At 42.9% G+C, this 20,031-nt stretch overlaps 1 protein-coding gene across 1 annotated transcript; it reads right to left on the bottom strand.

The window, feature by feature from the left end:
* Nucleotides 1–327: 327 nt before the first annotated feature.
* Nucleotides 328–19,261, bottom strand: SALL4 (spalt like transcription factor 4). The gene is made up of 4 exons (XM_065414574.1): nucleotides 19,180–19,261; nucleotides 3,114–5,639; nucleotides 2,149–2,456; nucleotides 328–750 (listed from the first exon to the last, which is right to left on the bottom strand). The coding sequence occupies exons 1-4, from the start codon at nucleotides 19,259–19,261 to the stop codon at nucleotides 328–330; spliced, it is 3,339 nt and encodes a 1,112-aa protein (XP_065270646.1).
* Nucleotides 19,262–20,031: the final 770 nt, after the last annotated feature.

Genomic DNA, 20,031 nt, shown 5'->3' with positions numbered 1-20,031 from the left:
ATTTCAGTTTAAACAGAGGCAAATGTTATAACCTTTGGAATTTCAAGTTGTGAAATTTCTGTAAGGCTGTACACATTAAAGTCACACATAACAAGGAATACTTTGCAAGACCCGCATCTTTCCAAATAAGAGGATTTTTTTTTTTTTTTATTACTACTACTTTTGCAAAGCAACATCATGATTGTACTGTGGGCAACTCTTACAAAGACAACCATAAAATCATTTGCATGTCAATAGGAAAATAGGAGGTCGAGATGGAATCTCTTAAAAATATATGTTTGTATATATATTTGCTCTTTCTGCATTTCACCTTCACAAAGAGTTTTTCTAACTAACAGCAATTTTGTTCTCCTCCATGAAGTGAGGGAACTGGTGTTTTGGCACATTGTCTGCAGCAGCACCACCAGCTTTCTCCATATCCGAGCTAATTCCAGACTGGGACCCATCTATCTTGGAGACTGTTGCAGTATTTATTGCAGAACCACCCCCGATGGTGACAGGAAGAGAAGGTATGCCACCACTCTGGATCACTGAAATCTCATTATTCTTCATTGCCAAGCCATTGCTGAGTACCGCAGCATACTGGTTCCATACTGTGGGATCAATGTTCACTGAAGGAGGCACTATATCCTTTGGAAACATTTCAGATACCTTCTTTGGATCATTCCCCAACAGAGCCATGGGATTATCAATGGATAATCTTCTTCCACGCCTGGCAGAGTTATTCCACATGTGAGTTCCAACATGGACCTTGCAGAAGAGGGGGTAGGAGAAGTTAGAAGATGAGAGCTATCATAATTCTGAGCTCCTGTCCTAGTCTATCCAAGTTCTTATACCTCACCAGCACTATGGTATCTGAGCCTCAAGATAAAGTAAAGCCAAACATTCAGAGGAACATTTATGTAGTTTTGTACTCAAACTACAGCAAAATCTTTGTTTAGATCTTTGTTACTGTAGAATGGCTTATATGCCCTACATGTTCTTGTTTACTTTCACCTGAAGTAGAACAAAAAAGAGGGAAAGCAAGAACAGAAGTAGTCAGTTACTTAGTGCATGGGAAAAGTTTATTTTTTCCTCTACACAATTTAAGATACATTGGTTCTTAAGAATAGGCTACAGGGAATATTGGCAAGTGGTGCTGAATTAAGGCAAGGCAGGGACTTTAGAAATGGTTTTACAAAAAGTCTAGCATTAATAGAATTTTGGCAGCTAACACACTCCCGTGTAGTTGGAAAAAAACACAAATAGCATATTACTGCACAAACATAGAACCTCCCGAAAGACCACCCACCTACAAACAAGCAGCTATCCGCACCCCAGTCTTCATTTTATTTTCTAAGTTTGAGCATCTCTTTTCTCTCTCCTCCTCCACTCTGATCCCTCCTTATAGAGTGCTTATGCAAAGACTGTTAGAGAGGAATAGTCTTGAAGCTCTACAGTGTCAAACCATAGTGTGGGTGGGGGAAGCTAAGTGTTCCTTAAAAGACGATTAATCTGATAACAAACAGGAGCACAAGGGGCAATTTTTTGTGCTTAACTGAAATCCCTGAACATTGTTTGGTGCAGAACTTTGCTCCAGTGACAGCCATTTCAACAGGGGACTCTCAATGTGCTCCAAGCAATAGTGGAGTCTAGAACATGTTCCAGTAAGGTGAACAATGATCATTGCTTAAAAGTGTTGGGTTTGAAAGAATCAGATTAAATACAGTTTTGTTTTTTTAAACAGGGGTTTTTCCCTGCGTGCTGAGGTATCATCTAGATATGGGCTTCAGCTACTAAATTCAGATCCCAAACCCACACCATGGTTCAGGAGCATTTGGAGGTAGGGTTGCTAAACAAAGCAGTTAAAAGTTACAGTTCTTCCCCTACAGTTTTTTTTTTTTTTTTTTTTTAAGTGGATTTAGGCTGATCTCGAGGCCTACTAGAGAGTTGAATGTATGATCCTTGCATATTGAGAAACTATAAGAAACTGTCTTAAATGACCACCCAGAGGGCCAGGAGAAATTATTAGTGGTCAACTTTAAAGTCTGGATGATTATATTAGAAGGAATAGAAGCATTTTAGAGGGGTTGTTTAAGAGACTTTCCTAGTGAAGGTGATTCCAAAGGCAGGCATCGGTATACCTCAGCCCCCTTAAGAATTGCTTACCTTCAGGTTTCCTTTTGTGGTAAAGGCTCTCCCACAGATGGTGCATGCAAATGGCTTTTCACCAGTATGGGTCCGTTCATGAATCTGAAGAGCACTTGCAGAGGAGAAGTTCTTCCCACACGTAGTGCAGATGTGCTGTTTAGCTGGACGGCAAAGCTTAGGCCGTGGCACCAGGAGAGGGGGAACACCAGGTGATAAAGTTGGTGGGCCAATAAAATGGCTAGTGCCAATAGGACGCTCACTAGACATTTCCACTTTTATGAGGGCTGGTGGTGCCCTGACAAAAGCAGCATGAATGCTGCTGCGACCTGAAGAGAAAGAACACACACATTAGGCTACCACCACTACACGTTTCAGCTCTGTTTAAACTTTGGAAGCAAGATATTGGGTCCAGATTTTTGAAGGTGCATAAGCCCAGCACCCAGTGCACATGCAAGCTGTAATTTGCAGGCACACAGACAACCCATTAGCACCTGTTTGAGGCGAGAGGGAGACGGGGTTCTTCAAATATGTCCCTTTGCATTCAGGATTTAACAACTTTCTCCCTGATCCAAAAAGCTCAGACACAGCATTCGCTATGCTAGCTTTACACTTCATATACTAGTGCTGAACAGTCTGTTCCATGGTTTATCAGCATTGAAGTGTCTGGTTTAGAGAGCTAATTAATAACTTTAGGACAAAATGCAAGATCCTGAGCACAACTCCCATTGAAGTAAATGGGATGAGTGTGTGATCACTTGGCAGCAGGAGGCTACAACTTGAAAACTTATCCATTCTGTGTGTATGACTTTACCTTCAAATGGGAATTTGAAATTAGGAAGGAGATTTTCAGTGGCTTGCAGAGCAACAAGCACCATGTTCCTTTTGAAAAGGAACCAAACCAGCAGGATAAGTGTCTTACTCCCACTGGTCCCTCTAGAGGGATTTGTTAGTTGTGGGGACTGCAGCTACTGGTTATAACTCACCATACTCTCCATTTGGGAAGTGTAACCCAGGTTCTTCTTTGATGACCTTTCGACCAATATTGCCGTAAGTTAGATCCAAAGCGCCAGCCCCTTCCATCTCTGCAAGATGGTTTTCAGGGCCCTCAGCTTTATTTCCCATGCCAGCATCTTCCTGACTATTGAAACCTGGTGACTTTGACCTAATGCTTTCAGATTGGCTATTGGTTGGGGACAATGCCTGGAATGAAGCAGATTCAGAGGCGGCAGGACTCCTGCCATTTTGATAATCTGGATCACCTGCCACAGAGGAAGAATCATTCGTCATGCCATCACTTTCTGCCGAGCCATTGTCACTAGACTTCAGGCTGCTTTGCCGTTGCAAGTTCAAAGCTGAATTTACCATTTTCATTTGGTTCTCCAGAGCTGCAATCCCAGAAAGTGCTGTGCCTGGAGATTCTGACTGTGCATCATATGGAATTGGTGGTTTCAAAGAGCTGCTAGGGCCATCCTGAGAGTCTAGGTCTTCTTCCATCTCTATGCTTTCCATGTTCTCACCTGGGCGAGTCAGGTCTCCATTCTTCTCGGTCACAGTAGGATCCACATCAGTATTATCACAAGTGTTTTCCGGCATAGGTGTATTGGGAATTTGTCCCCCCATATGCATGCGAATATGCTGCTGCAATACAACTGCATTTGTAAACTTCTTCTGACAAATTGGACAGGAATGTTGCATCTTTAGGGGGGTGTTTGCCCGGTGGACACCATAATGAGTCTTAAGGTTACCTTTTGTTGAGAAGGCACGGCCACAAATTTTACACTTGAATGGCCTTTCTCCAGTGTGAGTACGGTAATGCATTTTGAGTGAACTCTGGCAGCTCAGCACTCTGTGACAGATGAGGCACTCATTGGGGTCTGTGGTGGACTTGTCAATATTCTCAACCAATTGCTGTAGCTTAGATGTTTCTGAACCTTGCTCACTTGCTCCGCTTACATGGAAGACACTCACACTGCAGCTAGCTTGCGGTGAGCTCAGGCTCTGCTCAGTTCCCGACTCATGACTCGCTGCTCCTGATGAGGAAGAACCACCTTCGCTTTCTGGAGAAGGCCTTGGCTGCATGTCACTTGAAAATGTGCTGGCAAGAGACTCCTTGATGCATGCTAGATTGGAGATATTCTGAGGCAAGCCAGTGCCTACTGAGGTAGGCAGTGATGTCAGAATAGGCTTGCTGTCCACAATTAGGTTAGACTCATCCAGTGGTACAGACATCCCATATGGGATTCCACTGCTAGTGGGCACATTGTCCAGATGCTCAGGTACTGGATAGGGATTCATTTTAATGTGAGGGTACTTATCTTTATGACGCTGAAAATGCACTTTAAGGTTTCCTTTGGTTGTAAATCTGTTACCGCAAATGTTACACTTGTAGGGTCTTTCACCAGTGTGGGAGCGGAGGTGTATCTGCAAAGCACTATCGTTGCCGAAGACCTTGCCGCAGAACTTGCACTTATGTTTAAAGAAAGGTTCTTCAGCATTTGGTTTGCTTTCAGACACGCTGATATTGGGGGGCTTCCCTTTCCCTTTCTTTGAGGGATCAATCACTGAAGAAACTGCAGAGAGTGGGTTTTGGAAGATGACCGAGCTGGATGATTGAGGTAGTAAAGGGTTTGGAAAACGAGACATAGAACTTGGGAGGCTTCTGTTTGCTTCAGGCTTCAGGGAGAAGGAAGAAGAAAGCCCACTGGCTACCGAGCCAGCAGTTGGAATGACCATGTTAGAATGAGGTAGTTTTCCATGCTTCAAGGATTCCAGTGATAGGCTTTGGCTTCCAGCTTTTTGTCCAATTAAAGCAACAGCAGCAGACAGCTGTTGAGACATCTGAGCACCCAAAGCTTTTAGTGGATCAGTAGCAGCTACTATTGAAGGATGTAGGGCATGAGGAGCCATCATGGCAATTTGGATGCGGATTTGCTCTGTGAGCTGAATTTGCTGGAGTTGCTGCTGCTGCAAGCACACGAGCTGTTCAAGGATCATTGGAATAGCATTAAAACTGGCTGCTGAGGAAGAGATGGGGTCAGAAGTACGCTGATTCACAGCCACTTTAGTGCCACGTATTGTCTGCAAAGTCACATTAGTGTTTGGTACTTTGGATTTTGGTAAATAGCTTAGCCCATGAGTTGCAGGAGTAACAGGAGGTTCTGTTTTTAGATACATTCCTCCCACTACTTCAGTCTCAACTTTCCCCTCTCTCTTCTCCACAGAACCAGTGCAACTCTTTGACTGACTGTCCTTGGCTGCCTGGCTATCCTGTCGATCATTTGGAAAGCTCTCTGTAGAGGCTCCAGGGAAGTCTTCAGGGGGTATTGTTCCTTCACTATCATTCATGATTAGGACAGGTGGATTTTTAGTGCAATTTTTCTTATGCTCAAGAAATTCAGAGAGATCAAAGAACTCTGCACAACATTTCTCACAGATGTTGGTTTCCTCTGTTCGGCACCTTTTGGAACTCATTTCACCATCTCCATCACCTGGGGCGTTTTGTGGACTCCCTAAGTGGGGAGAAAAATAGAAAAGTCAAATATTCCCTATGTATACATAGATCTAGAACATGGGTAAGTTTTTTTCAGGTTAAGGCTGTAAGTAAGCCAAAAATTTGAAAGATATAAATGCAAGATAATGGGATCTTAGACACATGGACCAAATGCAAACCTTGGAGACACGATTCCAAAGTCCTACCCCTAGCTCTGCTACTGATTCACTTTGTAGCTTGCTCAAAGTCACACTACATCTCTATTCATTTGTCTGTAAAGGTGGTATACTTTCCTACCCTCAGCCTTGTGAGGGAAAGAGGAATGGTGTTTTCCCCATTTGAATTAGGAGGTAACTAGTTCACTACAAGTCTCTTTACACATGTAAAAATAGAAATGAGTGTTCTAACTACTCAAAAGGCAAGAAAGTGATGGAGGGCATAGAGGATTGTTTACTTCATATTTAAAAAATGTATAATTAAGTTGTTATTTAGAGGGTCAATGGCCAAATTCTAGCAAAGCCATATGAAGCTGTGAATCACTAGAGTTAACACATCGTAACTGCCTTCCATTTGATAAAGATTCCACTGAAGCACATAACCACTGCAGATAGAAACAATGAAACTGCAATTATTCTCCCATATTACAGTATACTAGGTAGCTTATGAAAAGGGTTGATAGAATGAATAAGCCTGGTGTTATAGTCCATATACTAGAAATCAATGAAGAACTAACCATGTTAAGTAGATTACAGCTCTTCTAATAAGACTTTTGAAACCACTTCCTTTCAAGCAAATCAGACTGTATAAACACAAGACAAACCTTTGTGTGAATACTAGTTTGTTTAATGTAATGCTACTTTTAAAGGACTAATAAAGCCTACATTTTTAACAGTCATGTGGAACAACTTTAAAGCTTCATCTTGTTCTAAGAAAGAGCATAATGACGTTCTTTAAAAAAAAAGAAATGCAAAAATATACTATTTTAGCAGTCAGCATATACCAGGAGTTGCCAAACTGCGGCTCTTTTATAGTTAAAGTGTGGCTCGCAGAGCCTGCCCCCTCGCCCCTCCCATTCTCCACCTACCAGACTGGGGGGCAAACGCTGGGCTTCTGCCCTGCAGTGGGGTGGTGGGGCTAGGGGCTTCTGCGCAGTGGGGAGGGGGCTAAGGGTTTCTGCCCTCCAGGAGGTACCTGCTGGGGCTCAGGGCTTCCGCCCTGCTCTTGTTGAAACCCTTTGCACCAGCAGATACCTCCCACAGGGCTGAAGCCCTGAGCCCCACCACCCTACTGCAGGGCAGAAGCCTGGAGCAGGTGCACCCGGCTCTCGAATTTCTGAAGATCATCATATGCGGCTCGGAGGATCAGAGAGTGTAGGCCAGGGGTGGCCAAACCTTAATAGAAAGGGGAAGAAGTATAATAATTTATTGCCTGGATTCGAAACTGTTAATTTAACACTTAGAGATCTAGAGTGGGCAACTCACTACAAGATGGATTTGCAGTGTTGTTGGAACTATGCTGGCCTCAGATCATTGGTGAGACAAGGTGGGTGTTCAGTGTCAAATTCTTTCAACTTTTACGACAACTCTCAGGAGATTTGGTATATACAGTGTAGTTGTAGCCGTGTTGATCCCGAGATATTAGAGACACAAGGTGGGGAGGTAATATCTTGTATTGGACAAACTTCTGTTGGTGAAAGAGACAAGCTTTTGAGCTAGACAGAGCTCTTTTCCCACCTTGTCTCTGTACAAGGTGGGTTGCAAGATAAGCATTCTACTGTAAACTACACTCACTTTGGGATTTATGCAACAGCACTCGCCTGTCAGACAGAGTCTGTGGGGAGCAGGAAGCAGAAAGATTATGTTTTGTAAATTAGACAAGAACCCAAGTGTAACCACTTCCCCCTTCAACGTGTCAAAAGCTGAAGAGGAATTTTCCTGTTTTTCCAGACTTTTCTGGTTCCCCTCCCCCCCAAAACTACATAAAGTTTTAAAAATTCTGCAGAAAGATTTGAGAGGAAATTTTTACCTTGGTCTGAAAAAGGTGACCAAATGACCCTGATTTAGAGCCTTAAGCTCCTTAGGTCAGCGGACACCCAGGAGCCACTCATCATCAACTCACCATTGATGAGTTATGTCACGTTTATTATCCCAACTTTAACAAGAGATCCCACAGTAATCGTATATGTCCATCAGTTGTGTTTTCACCTCAGAAGGCGGCAGCCCTATTTTATTCGTTAACAAGTTCCCCTTTCCTGCCACCACCTATACACACAGCATTCAAGACATTCTATCTTCTTCCAGGAAACTATAAAGTGCCCTCTGGCCACACACTGTGTGACCCTTTGATCATAGAGGCACTTTGTTTGAGTTCCATCTTTATAGGTCAATGGTGTGGAGGCCTGACACATTATGGCTTCAGTGGGAGTTCAGGGTGTTCAGCACTTCACAAGATCAGGTCCAATAATGCCAATAACCCAGGGAGCTGAGTTATTTCAGTAGTATCAGACGCTGCATTTTTATTAACTAGACTATAGAGTAAATGGTTATGATCATCAGATATTGTTATAAGCTTAATTTTCCAGCTTACTTTAAAAAGGGTTCAACTACAAAATAATTACAGCCCCTATACTAGAGATATACATGTTACCAGGCTGCACAGCGTACATCTTGTGCATGCAAGTAGAGGATTTGCATGGACAGACATTTTTACACCTACAACTCAGGTGAGTGTATATAGTTTGGACCAGAATAATTTCATGGGGGAGGATATGGCAAACCTTGACATTTGGCTCAAGTAACAGAGTCTCACACACACTTTTCTCAGCAATGAAAATGCAAAAGTGTTTAGTGTTGAAATTTGTAGTTGCCCACAGAAAGGCTTTGAAGGAGTTTCCTTAAGGTAGGTCAGGTTAAGAAACATTCACAGCAACATTATAGTGGAGAGAGATATAATCTCTGCCTTACAATAGCTACCAAAACAAGGCCTGTATAAGAGCAACTAAAGTAATATGTGCCTCAGTGTAAGGGGGCTGAAGGGGCATATAGACTAGGAGGTGACCTCTTGGGTGCCTTCCAGCCCTACATTTCTGATGAGCAGAACTGCACATCAAACACTGAGGCCAGGTCTACACTACAGACCTACATTGGTATAATAATGTCCCTTAGGGGTGTGAAAAATCCACACCCCTGAGTGACAGTTATACCAACCTAATCCCCCATCTAGACAGCACTATGTAAACAGGAGAAGCAGCTACTGCCTCTCCGGGAGGTGGATTAACTACCCTGAGGGAAGAGTTCCTGTTAGTATAGAAGTGTCTTCATTTAAGCAGTACAGCTGCACTGATGCAGCATTAAGTGTAAACCTGCCCCGAAATACACAAAACAGAGCCCCCCCTCCCAAAAAAAGAAAAAACACAAACCACCACACAAAGCATCCCCCCCCAGCAACTCTCAAATCATTTTTTAAACCTAGTGATATATAGCCAAGCAGTCCCCTAAGCAAAAGGTAAAGTGCTAGATCACGGTGACCAACTCTCAGTGCTGCACCCAGTACATACAATCGGAACTCCAAAATAAGAAATAAACCACTGTAGCTAAAAACCCATTTTTCATTGAAAAAAATTTCACTCGGAAATAGAAGTCTCCTAAAATAGTATACGAGGCCCAACTTGATTCAGGACTCTGTCAACAGAAATGGACCAACTGAGGTCAAACATGGAAATTTTAGGAGTACTTGTGGCACCTTAGAGACTAACAAATTTATTTGAGCATAAGCTTTCGTGGACTCAAATAAATTTGTTAGTCTCTAAGGTGCCACAAGTACTCCTGTTCTTTTTGCAGATACAGACTAACACGGCTGCTACTCTGAAACATGGAAATTTTAGAACTCCATAAAGTGGGCGTTTAGTTCTACCCTTATCAATGATGAGGGAGAGTAAAATTGAGGTTTTGTTTGTTAATTAGAAAAAAAACCCACTTTCCTTCCTGGAACTTTAAAGTGCATGCTGACTCAAAAGGCTTTTTAGGCTCAAAGTTTCACAGGAACGAACTCACTCCCATCCAATACATAACCCACAAAGTTGCAGGTTAAAACACCACAGCCTTTGTTCCAAATACTTGCAAATTTGGGATTAAGGCAGTGAGGTTTTTTTTGCGCCTTCAAAAAAAAACAAAAAACCAGAACACCTCCCCCCCAAAAAGCCTCAAAGTTTACTGATTTAACTCTACTGGTTTAGAAAGATAAATTGGAATGGGAGTATCCCCCTTGTATTGATAGTAGACTCATTTTGGCAGATGAGTGCCTTGCATCAATTGAAATTAAACTGGTAAACAATGAGAACCTATGGGCCTAATCTGTAAACCCCCTCACACATATCCCAAAAGGTGGAACAAAAACATTGAGATCAAATTTTTTCACAAAATGGGAGATCTTGGTTTCTGGCCAGCCCTAGTTAGCATCCCTCCCGTAGCCATCTGATATTCTTGTTGTCCCATATTGTTCATTTGTTTCCCTATTTTTGACAATCTCACATTCACTGGGTCTCAAAAGATCTGAATTCAATTCCCAATATAGACTCCTGTGTAACCCTGGGGAAAATAGTGAAGCACAGCTTCCCCCCACCCCCATCCCCAATCTCCTCCTAACTGTGAAACTGAGACTACTTCTCTGCCTCACAGGGGCAGAGAGTTGAGTATAAATGAATCAATATTGGCAAGTTGCGGGACATAATGTCTTTTTTTGGACCAACTTCTGTTGGTGAGAGAGAGACCAGCTTTTGAGCGCACACAAAGCTCTTCTCCAGGTCTGGGAAACTTAGGGCTAGTCTACACTGACAGTGCTAAAGCGCTGCCGTGGTGGCAGCGCTGTAACGTGCCTTGTGTGGTCGCGGCGCAGCGCTGGGAGAGCACTCTCTCAGCCCTCTTTTTTTTTTTTATTATTAAAAAAAAAAAAAAAAAAAACCAAACACAACAACACCACAAACAAACAAACAAACAAACCCCCCCCCCCCACACACACACACACCCCTCTCCACGAGGAGCATGGCTCCCAGCACTGGGGCACTGTTTACATTGGTGCTTTACAGTGCAGCAATTTCTGTACTATGGGGAGTGTTTTTTCACACCCCTGAGCAAGAAAGTTGCAGCGCTGTTAATTGCCAGTGTAGACAAGCCCTTAGGCCAGGTGTACATCACACAGGGGTGTGGCGGGGAAAAAAAAAAAAAAATCTACCCCCGAGAGACATAAGGCTATGTCTACACTGCGCAGCTTTTAGCGACATGGCTGTGCCGCTACAGCCGTGCTGCTAAAAGGCGCAGTGCAGTGTACCCGCAGTTTGTCAGCAGGAGAGAGCTCTCTTACCGACAAAAAACTTCCACCCCCAATGAGCAGCGTTGTCTGCAGGAGATCAGTCCTGCCAGCTGTTCACACCGGTGCTTGTTGTCAACAAAACTTGTGTCTTTTGGGTGTGTATGTGGGGTGTTTGTTTGTTTTTTAAAAACACTGTTGAATAACATAACATGTCTTTCACTTGCCAGTGTAGACAAAACCATAGTTATACCAACCTACCTCCCAGTGTACACAGTACTACAGTAACTCCTCACCTAACATTGTAGTTATATTCCCAAAAAGTGCTACTTTAAGCAAAAATGATGTTAAGCAAACCAAATTTCCCCATAAGAATTCATGTAAATAGGGAGGGACAGGTTCCAGGGAGATTTTTTTCACCAGACAAAAGATATTATATACATATACAGTACCAAGTTTTAAATAATTTTAAACAATGTAATACTGTACTCACCAATGATGTTTGTGAAGTTTGGTTGAGGCAGGGGTGTAGCAGGGCTTGACCCATTCTTCCCGCCCAGCGCACCTGTCAGGGAGTGGAGTCGGGGGCCCCCCGCTCCCCGGCTGGAACGCTAGGCAGAGAGGGGCAAGCCAAACAATCTTATAATGGAACGTAACGCAACTTTAAATGAGTATGTTCTCTAATAGATCAGCAACCTAACAACAAAACAATGTTAACCAGGATGACTAAGTGAGGAGTTACTGTATGCCAGGAGACCATCAATATAGCTACTGCCTCTCGGGTGCAGTGGATTAACTGCGCCAACAGGAGGTCAGCGTAATAGGGCTTGTCTACGCTGGCAATTTACAGCACTGCAACTTGCTTGCAAAAACACCTCCCTGAGCGCAGCAAGTTTCAGCACTGTAAAGCTGCACTCCCGGAGCTGGTAGCTAAGCCCCTCATAGGGGTAGTTTTTTTAGAGCGCTGCAATCACATAAGCCCAACCACATAAGCCATGTTAAAGTGCTGCTGCGGCAGCACTTTAGCGTTGCCAGTGTAGACTAGCCCATAGTGTCTTCACTAAACACCTTGCATCATGGTGTCACGTATCCGTGTTAGTCTGTATCCACAAAAACAACAAGGAGTCCAGTGGCACCTTAAAGACTAACAGATTTGTTTGTGCGAAAGCACCAGACTCCTTGTTGTTTTCACTAAACACTGCTGCAGTGGAGCAGCTGTGCATTGTATGGGAAGACAAGCCCTTACTCAGAGTGTCACTGCTAAATGCAAGGTATAAGATTGTTTAGCATAAGTAGTCCACACATTTCAAGGGACCATTTATGGTAAAGTGGCCCATTAAACACCCCTCCAGTCATAGGGAGGAAGGGGGTGGAGTGTTAGTGGATTATAGATTGTTGTAATAAGCCATAAATCCAATGTCTCTATTCAGTCCATGGTTTTTAATATTTAGCAAAGTTATGAATTTAAGCTCCCAGGCTTGTCTTTTGAAAGTATTGTGTATCCTGGGACCGACACAGTGACAATGGTGCATTCAATAGTGGTAAAACAGTTGAGTACTATAGGTACTGAGACCAGAGAAAGATGAAGAGTGATGAGCATCTCTCTCACCAACAGAAGTTGGTCCAATAAAAGATATTACCTCCCCCATCTTGTCTCTCTATTATCCTGGAATCAACATGGCTACAACACCAACACCACAAACATTTGAGATCCTAGACAGAGACAGGGGGGGGAAATCTGAACTATATCTTTAAAAAAAAAAAAAAAGATTCACCAGAGATCCTTGTTTTGATTTCTAGCTGCCACCTCCTCTTCCCTGTCTTGTAGGAACACTCAAGTGATTGCAATCAGACCACCCCATTTACCAAAACAACATGCCTTGCTCTACACCTACCCACCCTAGAAACAGTTATCAGTGACACATACTTAAGAGTCTTAAAGAAGTAAATGTAAGTTTACTTCTGTGCAAAGAAAGCTCACCATGCATGTCTACATCTGTGGAGAACTCTGTCCAAATACTGTAACAGTATTTGTCAAGTAGCAAGGGAGATCTGTTAGAACAGTTACTCATGCACTTAAGTTAACCCCCTCAAAAATGCTTCACAGGGATCGAACCTCTACCATTTTCTATTCCCCCCTCCCCACCTCCGAATTTCAGGAATGTTATCTCTCAGCATCTAGTTATCCAATAAGTTAGAAGAATGCAGTAAACCCAGCAGGGGTTTTAGATTCAATCACTGCCAAATGGATTTTTTTTGGGGGGGAAGGTCCACTATTGTGTAGGATAAGGTGGTAATTTACAATAAGGTCTGATGAAATCTTTAGACTGAAATTTAAGTTTTAAAAAAAAGTTTCCTAAAGACAATTAATAAAATACCCCACACCTTTTACCTGATTTAATTTGATTTAGTGGGGAGCTATTGGAAAGAAGAAAGAGGTGAGGAGGGTGGTTGGTCAGAGACCATTAAACTAAAAACAAAAACACCCACACTCCACATTTTAAAGGGTCTACTTCACAGTAACTGAAGTTAATACCCAGTGAGGCTTCTTAATTTTTTACAGAAATTTGATCAGTTTATCTATTCTCAGTCACTTTCCCAATAGTCACTGTTAAGAAAAGGGTGTATGATTATGTTACTTGCTATCAGAAATGATTAATTTTAAATAATCAGTTTAGTAATTTCTAGTTTTGAAGGCCTCAACTAGCATTTAAAAAAATTAGACTAGGTACTTTGTTTGCAAGTCTAGCAATGTCTGCAACAAACTCAAAGTGTGCTATTTTAAGCCTATCAAGAAAAAAGAAAAAAATCACAAGCACTGCAAAGAAAAATAGGATTGAATAAATGTGTCAAAACAGCTAACTACCAAGATCCATCTGCTTTAGTAAATAAGTTTGGCTCCCTTCTCAATTTTAAGAAATGCAGGTGTTTTATTTTAAAACATTTGAAATTTCCAATAATGATTGCAGACAATGTAATTAAATCTCTCACAAAAGAATTCAGTCAATACCAGTTTCCAACTCAAGAATAGCCAGACAAGAGACTTGTTGTGTCTCATGATAATAATTCACAACCTATAAACAAAGTGTCTTCCAAGGTTTTAAGCTAACCTTGTTAACAACAAACCTTTAAGAGTACTAATTATGTTAACCCAGAATATATTAAAGTTTCACAAAAATTGCTTTGAAAATCTAAAGGTGCCAAATCATTTAGACAAATTTAAGACTCTAGCTATCCTCACAATAAAAGTAGGATTTTTGTAAAAACAGAGATAGCAACTCTTAAAAAGTCTTAAGACTAGACCTCTAAATTCCACGTCCTTGCATGATTAACCTTCTGGTGTACTTTCAAAGGGCTTTAAAAACAAAGTTGCTGAATGCCATGACAAACCCCTTTAAAATGTCTGCAGTTACCTGCTGAGGCTCAAAACTGAAAGCTTTAGCAAACACATGTTCTGATGCTGCTATTAACAACTGAGCTTAAAAGGCCGAACAGTGGAGGGCACTCATGTATTCCGGGAAGGCAGTTTAGCTAGATCAAAAATTACAAAAACCTTCTACTTTCTCCAGAACAAGAGATTGCAATTTAAAACAGCAGTAGCGACAAACATACAACTAAAATTCATTCGTTATTGGTGGCTGGAAGAACGACTAACAAATTAATCATTCCCTAAGGACATGTAAATAAGTAGGTTACCATCTGCCCCCAAACTATGTTAATATAAAAACAGAGGTCGAAAAGTGCAGTGCTTAAAATAGGCTACAAAAGCTACCAACATTTTTGATTACAAGTTGCAGATAAACCCGAATTCTTGGGTTTGCGGAGCGAAGAACATTTCTGAACCTAAGTTTAAGGCAGACAGACAGAGAGAAAGAGTTACTGCAACACCTAGTTATTTAATTTTCCCAGTGTGGAAAGAGCAGAACAGGAGACTCCAAAAGCCAATGAAACCTGCCTGGATGCAACACCTCAGAGCGGAGGAAAGTCTTTTGCTCTACTTGACCCACCACTGTTTCTTCCTCAGCGCTCAATTACTTCCACCAGCAAGTCCTTCGTCCATAAACAAGGCGGCCCTAGACCACACTTAACACTAGTACAGTGTTTAAGACCAAGCTAACCGGCGCAAACCCCGCTGCCAAGGTCAATTGCATGAGAGTCCTAATTGTAAGCTTGACATCAACTTACCACCCACAGCAGGCAGGAGGAGGCAAAGGTTAGAGCAGCAGCTCTGTCAAAACGTCACATGCTGCAGGGTTTAGCAAGAGGACTTGATCAGTACAACCAATATAATGTTTCACTTACGTAAAAGGGAAAAAACAAGCAAGATATTTCCCCCCTTCCAGTCCGTCAGCCTGCCTTACATGCTTCACCCAATGGCTAGAATTTACAGCTCTGCAAAGGTTAGCCAGCACTAGCACACCCCACAGCGAATAGTGTCATCCCTGGATGCAGTCACGTTGAATGAGCCACCGTAGAGCTTCGTTCAATTCAAACAGCACTAACTAGCTGTTAATTTAAACCGCAGCAACGGGCCACTGAAGGCGTGTTCAATTCTCAAGTTGGGCCGCACTGTTGATACAATAATATTTCCCTCAAATATAATCTGACCCGTCTCTGAGCACCTCACACCGATTCAATGGACAACTTTTGTAGCATACATCATGTTTGCACAAGGAGTTCTGGAATCGGGCTCACATTTTTAAGGGCTCGTTAACTGACTGTTTCCTGCACGAAACTCATTGTTTTGAGAAGCTACAATTTAGGAATACCTCCTTGATAGCAGCATGAGCTGAGAAAATATATTTTGATGATTATTAGAGAGCCCAATTGTTGGGGCCCCAATTTGAATGGATGCCCAAATACAGTATACAACGTCAATTCTTACCCTGGAAAGAATTTTTTTTATTTAAGAGTGGTATACTGCATTTTAAGAACCCTACACTTTAATGGCTGTAATCCAGTACAATGGGCATTTTAAACCCTTTTGTGAAAATGCTAATTTTCAGTACGTGGTATTATTCTCAAGTGACCACCTGCTGATTTTTTTGACCTGTTAATCGATCACCAGGTTAGCAAAACCATTTTCTAGCCCACTGCATTGTTCTCAGAGGTGGGTCTCGGATTGCTTTGCAAATGTTCTCTTGCAAAAGAGCGAGATAAGGGCTTGATTTTATTATTGCAATTATGCATATATTTGATCATTTCTCAGGCAATCTGGCTGGAATTTTAACTTTCTAATGGAGCTTCATCTCTTGGTATTTATTTATGGACACACCTAGGTCGGAGAATATCTAGGTTATTCTGAAGAGGAGAGATAAACTATGGTTAATCCGGAGTCCAGATTTTTTTTAATCATGTCAAGGCTGTTTTATTTAGCTAAGGGGTTCATGGAGATGGTTTAACTCCCACCCACTTCTTCTGATCGTTATCACGAACAGCAGCGGAGAGATTTCTGCAACGGTTTCTAGAACTTTGTTCCAAGCTGGTACTGTAGGAGTGGAGAAAGAGCAACAACAGTCAGGTAGCTCTGGCTCAGGATGGGCGGCCCACTAGCCCCATTCTGCGGGGGTGAGAGGAAGGTTAAGAATAGAGGGAAATCTGCTCAGAGATTCACCAGCAGGGCTCCTGAATACTACAAAGTTTGGGCGGGGCACTGGGGGAGGGAGGCAACCCGTCTGTCCACAAGTCCTTCAAGAGCAGGAGCAGTAATTCCCAGCCCTGAACACCATGTTATGCGTCTATGGGCGAAGGGGAAGCTACCGTCCAACTTCAAAAGACCGTTGGGGAAAATGTACAAAGTTTTCTTTACAGCTTGCCTAGTACTGCCAGTGACCCCTGGGTGGCGCAAGAAAGCAATGAAAGTTCCCCAATAAATTAAAGTCAAGCAATGCGCTAGATTGTGGATACCGGGCTAATTTTGTCTGTTACCGATTGACACGCACCCCCTTCCCCCCCAAAAAAATGCCCATCGAACCTGAGGTACGGTAGCCAAAGCAAAAAAGTTAGGACTCTACAAGGATTAAAAACAAAAAAACAAAAACAAAAAAAACACTCCACCCCAATCTTGGGTATTTAATAGACAGACATGCACACCACCCACCAGGCAGGTTCCAAAGATGGTGCTTTAAATTGCTGTCCTTCCAGAACTTGCAAAATCATTTAAAAAAGCCCTGATGATACCGGTTACTCTAAAGGATGAGAAAAATCCCTCTCTTCTCCCTCCCCCACTCCCTCCGGAGTAACTCTGCAGCTTCAGGAGAGTTATTAACCCTTTTGTTTCAGCACAGCCCCCGGAGGTGACTCTCCAGCAGTGGGCAGAGATTTACATGTGGAAACATCACCTCCATCCCCCCAGCCTAACCATATGCACAAAGGAAAACAGTCATGCATTAAACATGGGATTTATTGCCTTCTGGCCAGCTTGCTGTTTCTTAAGTCACCATTAACCGGACCCAACAATTGGACATTTCGGCTCAAAGAAAGAAGGGGGGGGAATAAGAACCCGAATCTCCTGCGGTTTGGGAATAGGCGGCTCCTGTTATATACATTGTTATTGATCATTTTTACCTATGGGGGGAAAAAGTGACCAAGCATTCAATTTTGGGAGCTCTTTGAATATTTGACCTTTAAAGGCATAAAAGCCGACCCACAGAATTACAGAGTCCAGGTTGCTTAGGGTTAGTAAAGTCCTGCGGACCCTCCCACCCCAAATATCTCGAGTCAGTTGGTGCTTTAATAATAATAAAATAATCTGAACTATTTGCAAAACCCACCTTCATCTCTCTTGGGGAGGATACTGAAACTGATGATTCCTAATTGAGACCAGAGAAATTCATTGATCTACATAACCAGGAAAATGCAGTTCTAATACCACCATCCCCAAGAAGTTGCAGAGGTTGCTATCCAGTCTGTCAATAGGAATTATGGGGCGAGTGGCATTAGATCCGCACCGATTTTTTTTTTTAAAGTGTAGGTTGAAATTTAAACTGAGAATTAACATTGAAGGAATCGGCCCATGTAGTAGTCTACAAGTGCTACAAATTCTCCCCAGTTTAGCGATGCACCAACAGAAAAACCCTGGGAACATATGAGAAGATGCTGCACAGTATCGATGAAACTTTCACAGAGGATCCAGGAATTACAACGCTGCCCAATTCGTTTCTAGTGGCAAACTAACCGCACTTATACTGGGTGATCAATTCCCTCCCCCCCCCTCTCGATTGCCCCCTCTGCGCACCCCGCTCCCACAGATCTGTGATAACTTCATTGCAAATGTAATTTTCTTTTCCCTTTAAAACACAAAGCTCCAGAGCATGTAACAGTGGCTCCCGATATTAAAAGCCCCACACCCCCCAAATACAAAACACACGCGCGCACACACCACGTTAGCTCACCGGAGTTATTTTAGGAAGTCGGAAATCAAAGATGGCTGGAGGTCAGGCTACAAAAGGTCCAGGGCGATTGTGATCTCCAACCAAACTAGCCAAAGCAGTTTTTTTTTAGAAATCCCCCACCAAAAAAAGAAAAAAACCTCAAAGGAAATATATCCAGAGAAACAAAACTAAAGCCTTCCCTCATGTCTGCGCTAAAGAGATGGTTTGCAACTCCTTTCTCTGTCTTCCCCCCCCCCCCCAAATCCTTTCCGGCTGGGTAGGGTTTGGGGGTTCACCTTGCATTAGGCTACAACAAAACTGGCTGTACTAAGACACGTAGCAGATCGCATCCTGCTCCCCTGGCGTGAGAAGGTAGAGAGCCCGGATCCCCCTCCAGAGCCAGCACACGTTAAACTTTAAGGGGGATGGGGAGGAAAGGCTCTCTCACACACCCAACGGGGACGGCAAAGCAACACACGGAGAGATTTCTGCTGCGATCCGAGTGGTCAGCAAAGAGCAGCCATGGGGCTGGAGCTCTGGGCAGAGCCACGGGACAGTTTTAAGGGGAAGAAAAAGAAAAAGAAAAAAAAAGATCCCGTTGCGATCTCAGAAGAAAAAGGAGGATCAGGCCCGATATCAGTCGAACAATGATTGAAGATAAGTGAGGGGTTGTTTTTTTGGGAGGGGGGGGCACATTATGGGAATAAATGGTACAAACAACGAGTGGTCAGTGTGGGGTCATGATCTCGAGCCGAGTCCAGTGTGTGGGGGGGGGAGGGGACTGAAAAAGCCACACACGCACCCACACAAAACCCCTTATTCCCTGGCTGATTTCTTTGCACATCAATTAAAGTTGGTAATTGGCGAGCCTCAGTCTCTTACTTTGCGCCTTACCACTTGCAGCATCTGGGGGCTCCTCCTCGGAGTTGATGTGCTGGGGTTTCGCCTGCTTGCGTCTCGACATGGTGCACAAGCATCGGGAGCAAAATAGTAGCAATTATTTTCTTCTTCACAACAAATTCCTAGAGTTGGGAAATTACCCCCCTTGGGCGGAATGCGCATGTCAGAGTAATTATGATTATCAATAATGCATTGCGATTTATCATGGGTCCCTGACAGCTGATTGGCCTGAGTCCAAGGGCTCACAGATTATTCAAATAAGGTCCATTGATCAGGGAGCAGAGGGGAACGCTGGGCATTGTAGTTTTCCCACTGCTGCTCCGTCCCATGCATGTGACAAAAGCGTGTGCTCCTAACACAGCTCTGGGGGAGCCAGTCTCATCATTTCCTACTACCTGATTGGATCATATTTCCTTTAAGGGGAGGGGGGCGAAAGAAGAGCATGAATCCATCTTTGAGAGTAAACAAACAATCTGGCAGCCCGATTTTCTGTGCTATCCGGGGGACAAAACCTTTGTTATCTCACCTGTCCTTTTTATTGTCTATTCATGGCTTAAAGATTATTTTTAAGTAAGCAGAACCTTGAAACAATGAAATGTGGAGGGCTAATTCTTCCGTTTGTCATTAGATATGATGGGAAAAGCAAGGCGCATGATCATGTGATTGCCCAACTGGATAAATTGGATGACAATATTATGGTATGGGAGGGATGGTATGAGGCGTGGGAGGGGAGGATTAAAAAAGCAAAACCCAGCATACAGAATAATGTGTATGTAAACTATTGGCACATTGTTTTATTTTCTTTCAAATACCTTATTCAAGACTCACTTTCTT

Source organism: Emys orbicularis, chromosome 12 (genome assembly GCF_028017835.1).
Source record: "Emys orbicularis isolate rEmyOrb1 chromosome 12, rEmyOrb1.hap1, whole genome shotgun sequence".
In the NCBI taxonomy this organism is placed as follows: domain Eukaryota; kingdom Metazoa; phylum Chordata; order Testudines; family Emydidae; genus Emys; species Emys orbicularis.
The sequence above is the reverse complement of the archived record's forward strand: the minus strand, read 5'-3'. Positions and strand labels throughout refer to the sequence as shown.

Coding starts and splice junctions, on each gene's coding strand:
- SALL4 (XM_065414574.1), bottom strand. CDS start 19,261: ATGTCGAGACGCAAGCAGGCGAAACCCCAGCACATCAACTCCGAGGAG. Junction 2,457..3,113: donor CTTCCCAAATGGAGAGTATG/GTGAGTTATAAC, acceptor CTTTCTCTTCAG/GTCGCAGCAGCATTCATGCT. Junction 751..2,148: donor CCACAAAAGGAAACCTGAAG/GTAAGCAATTCT, acceptor CTCTTCTGCAAG/GTCCATGTTGGAACTCACAT.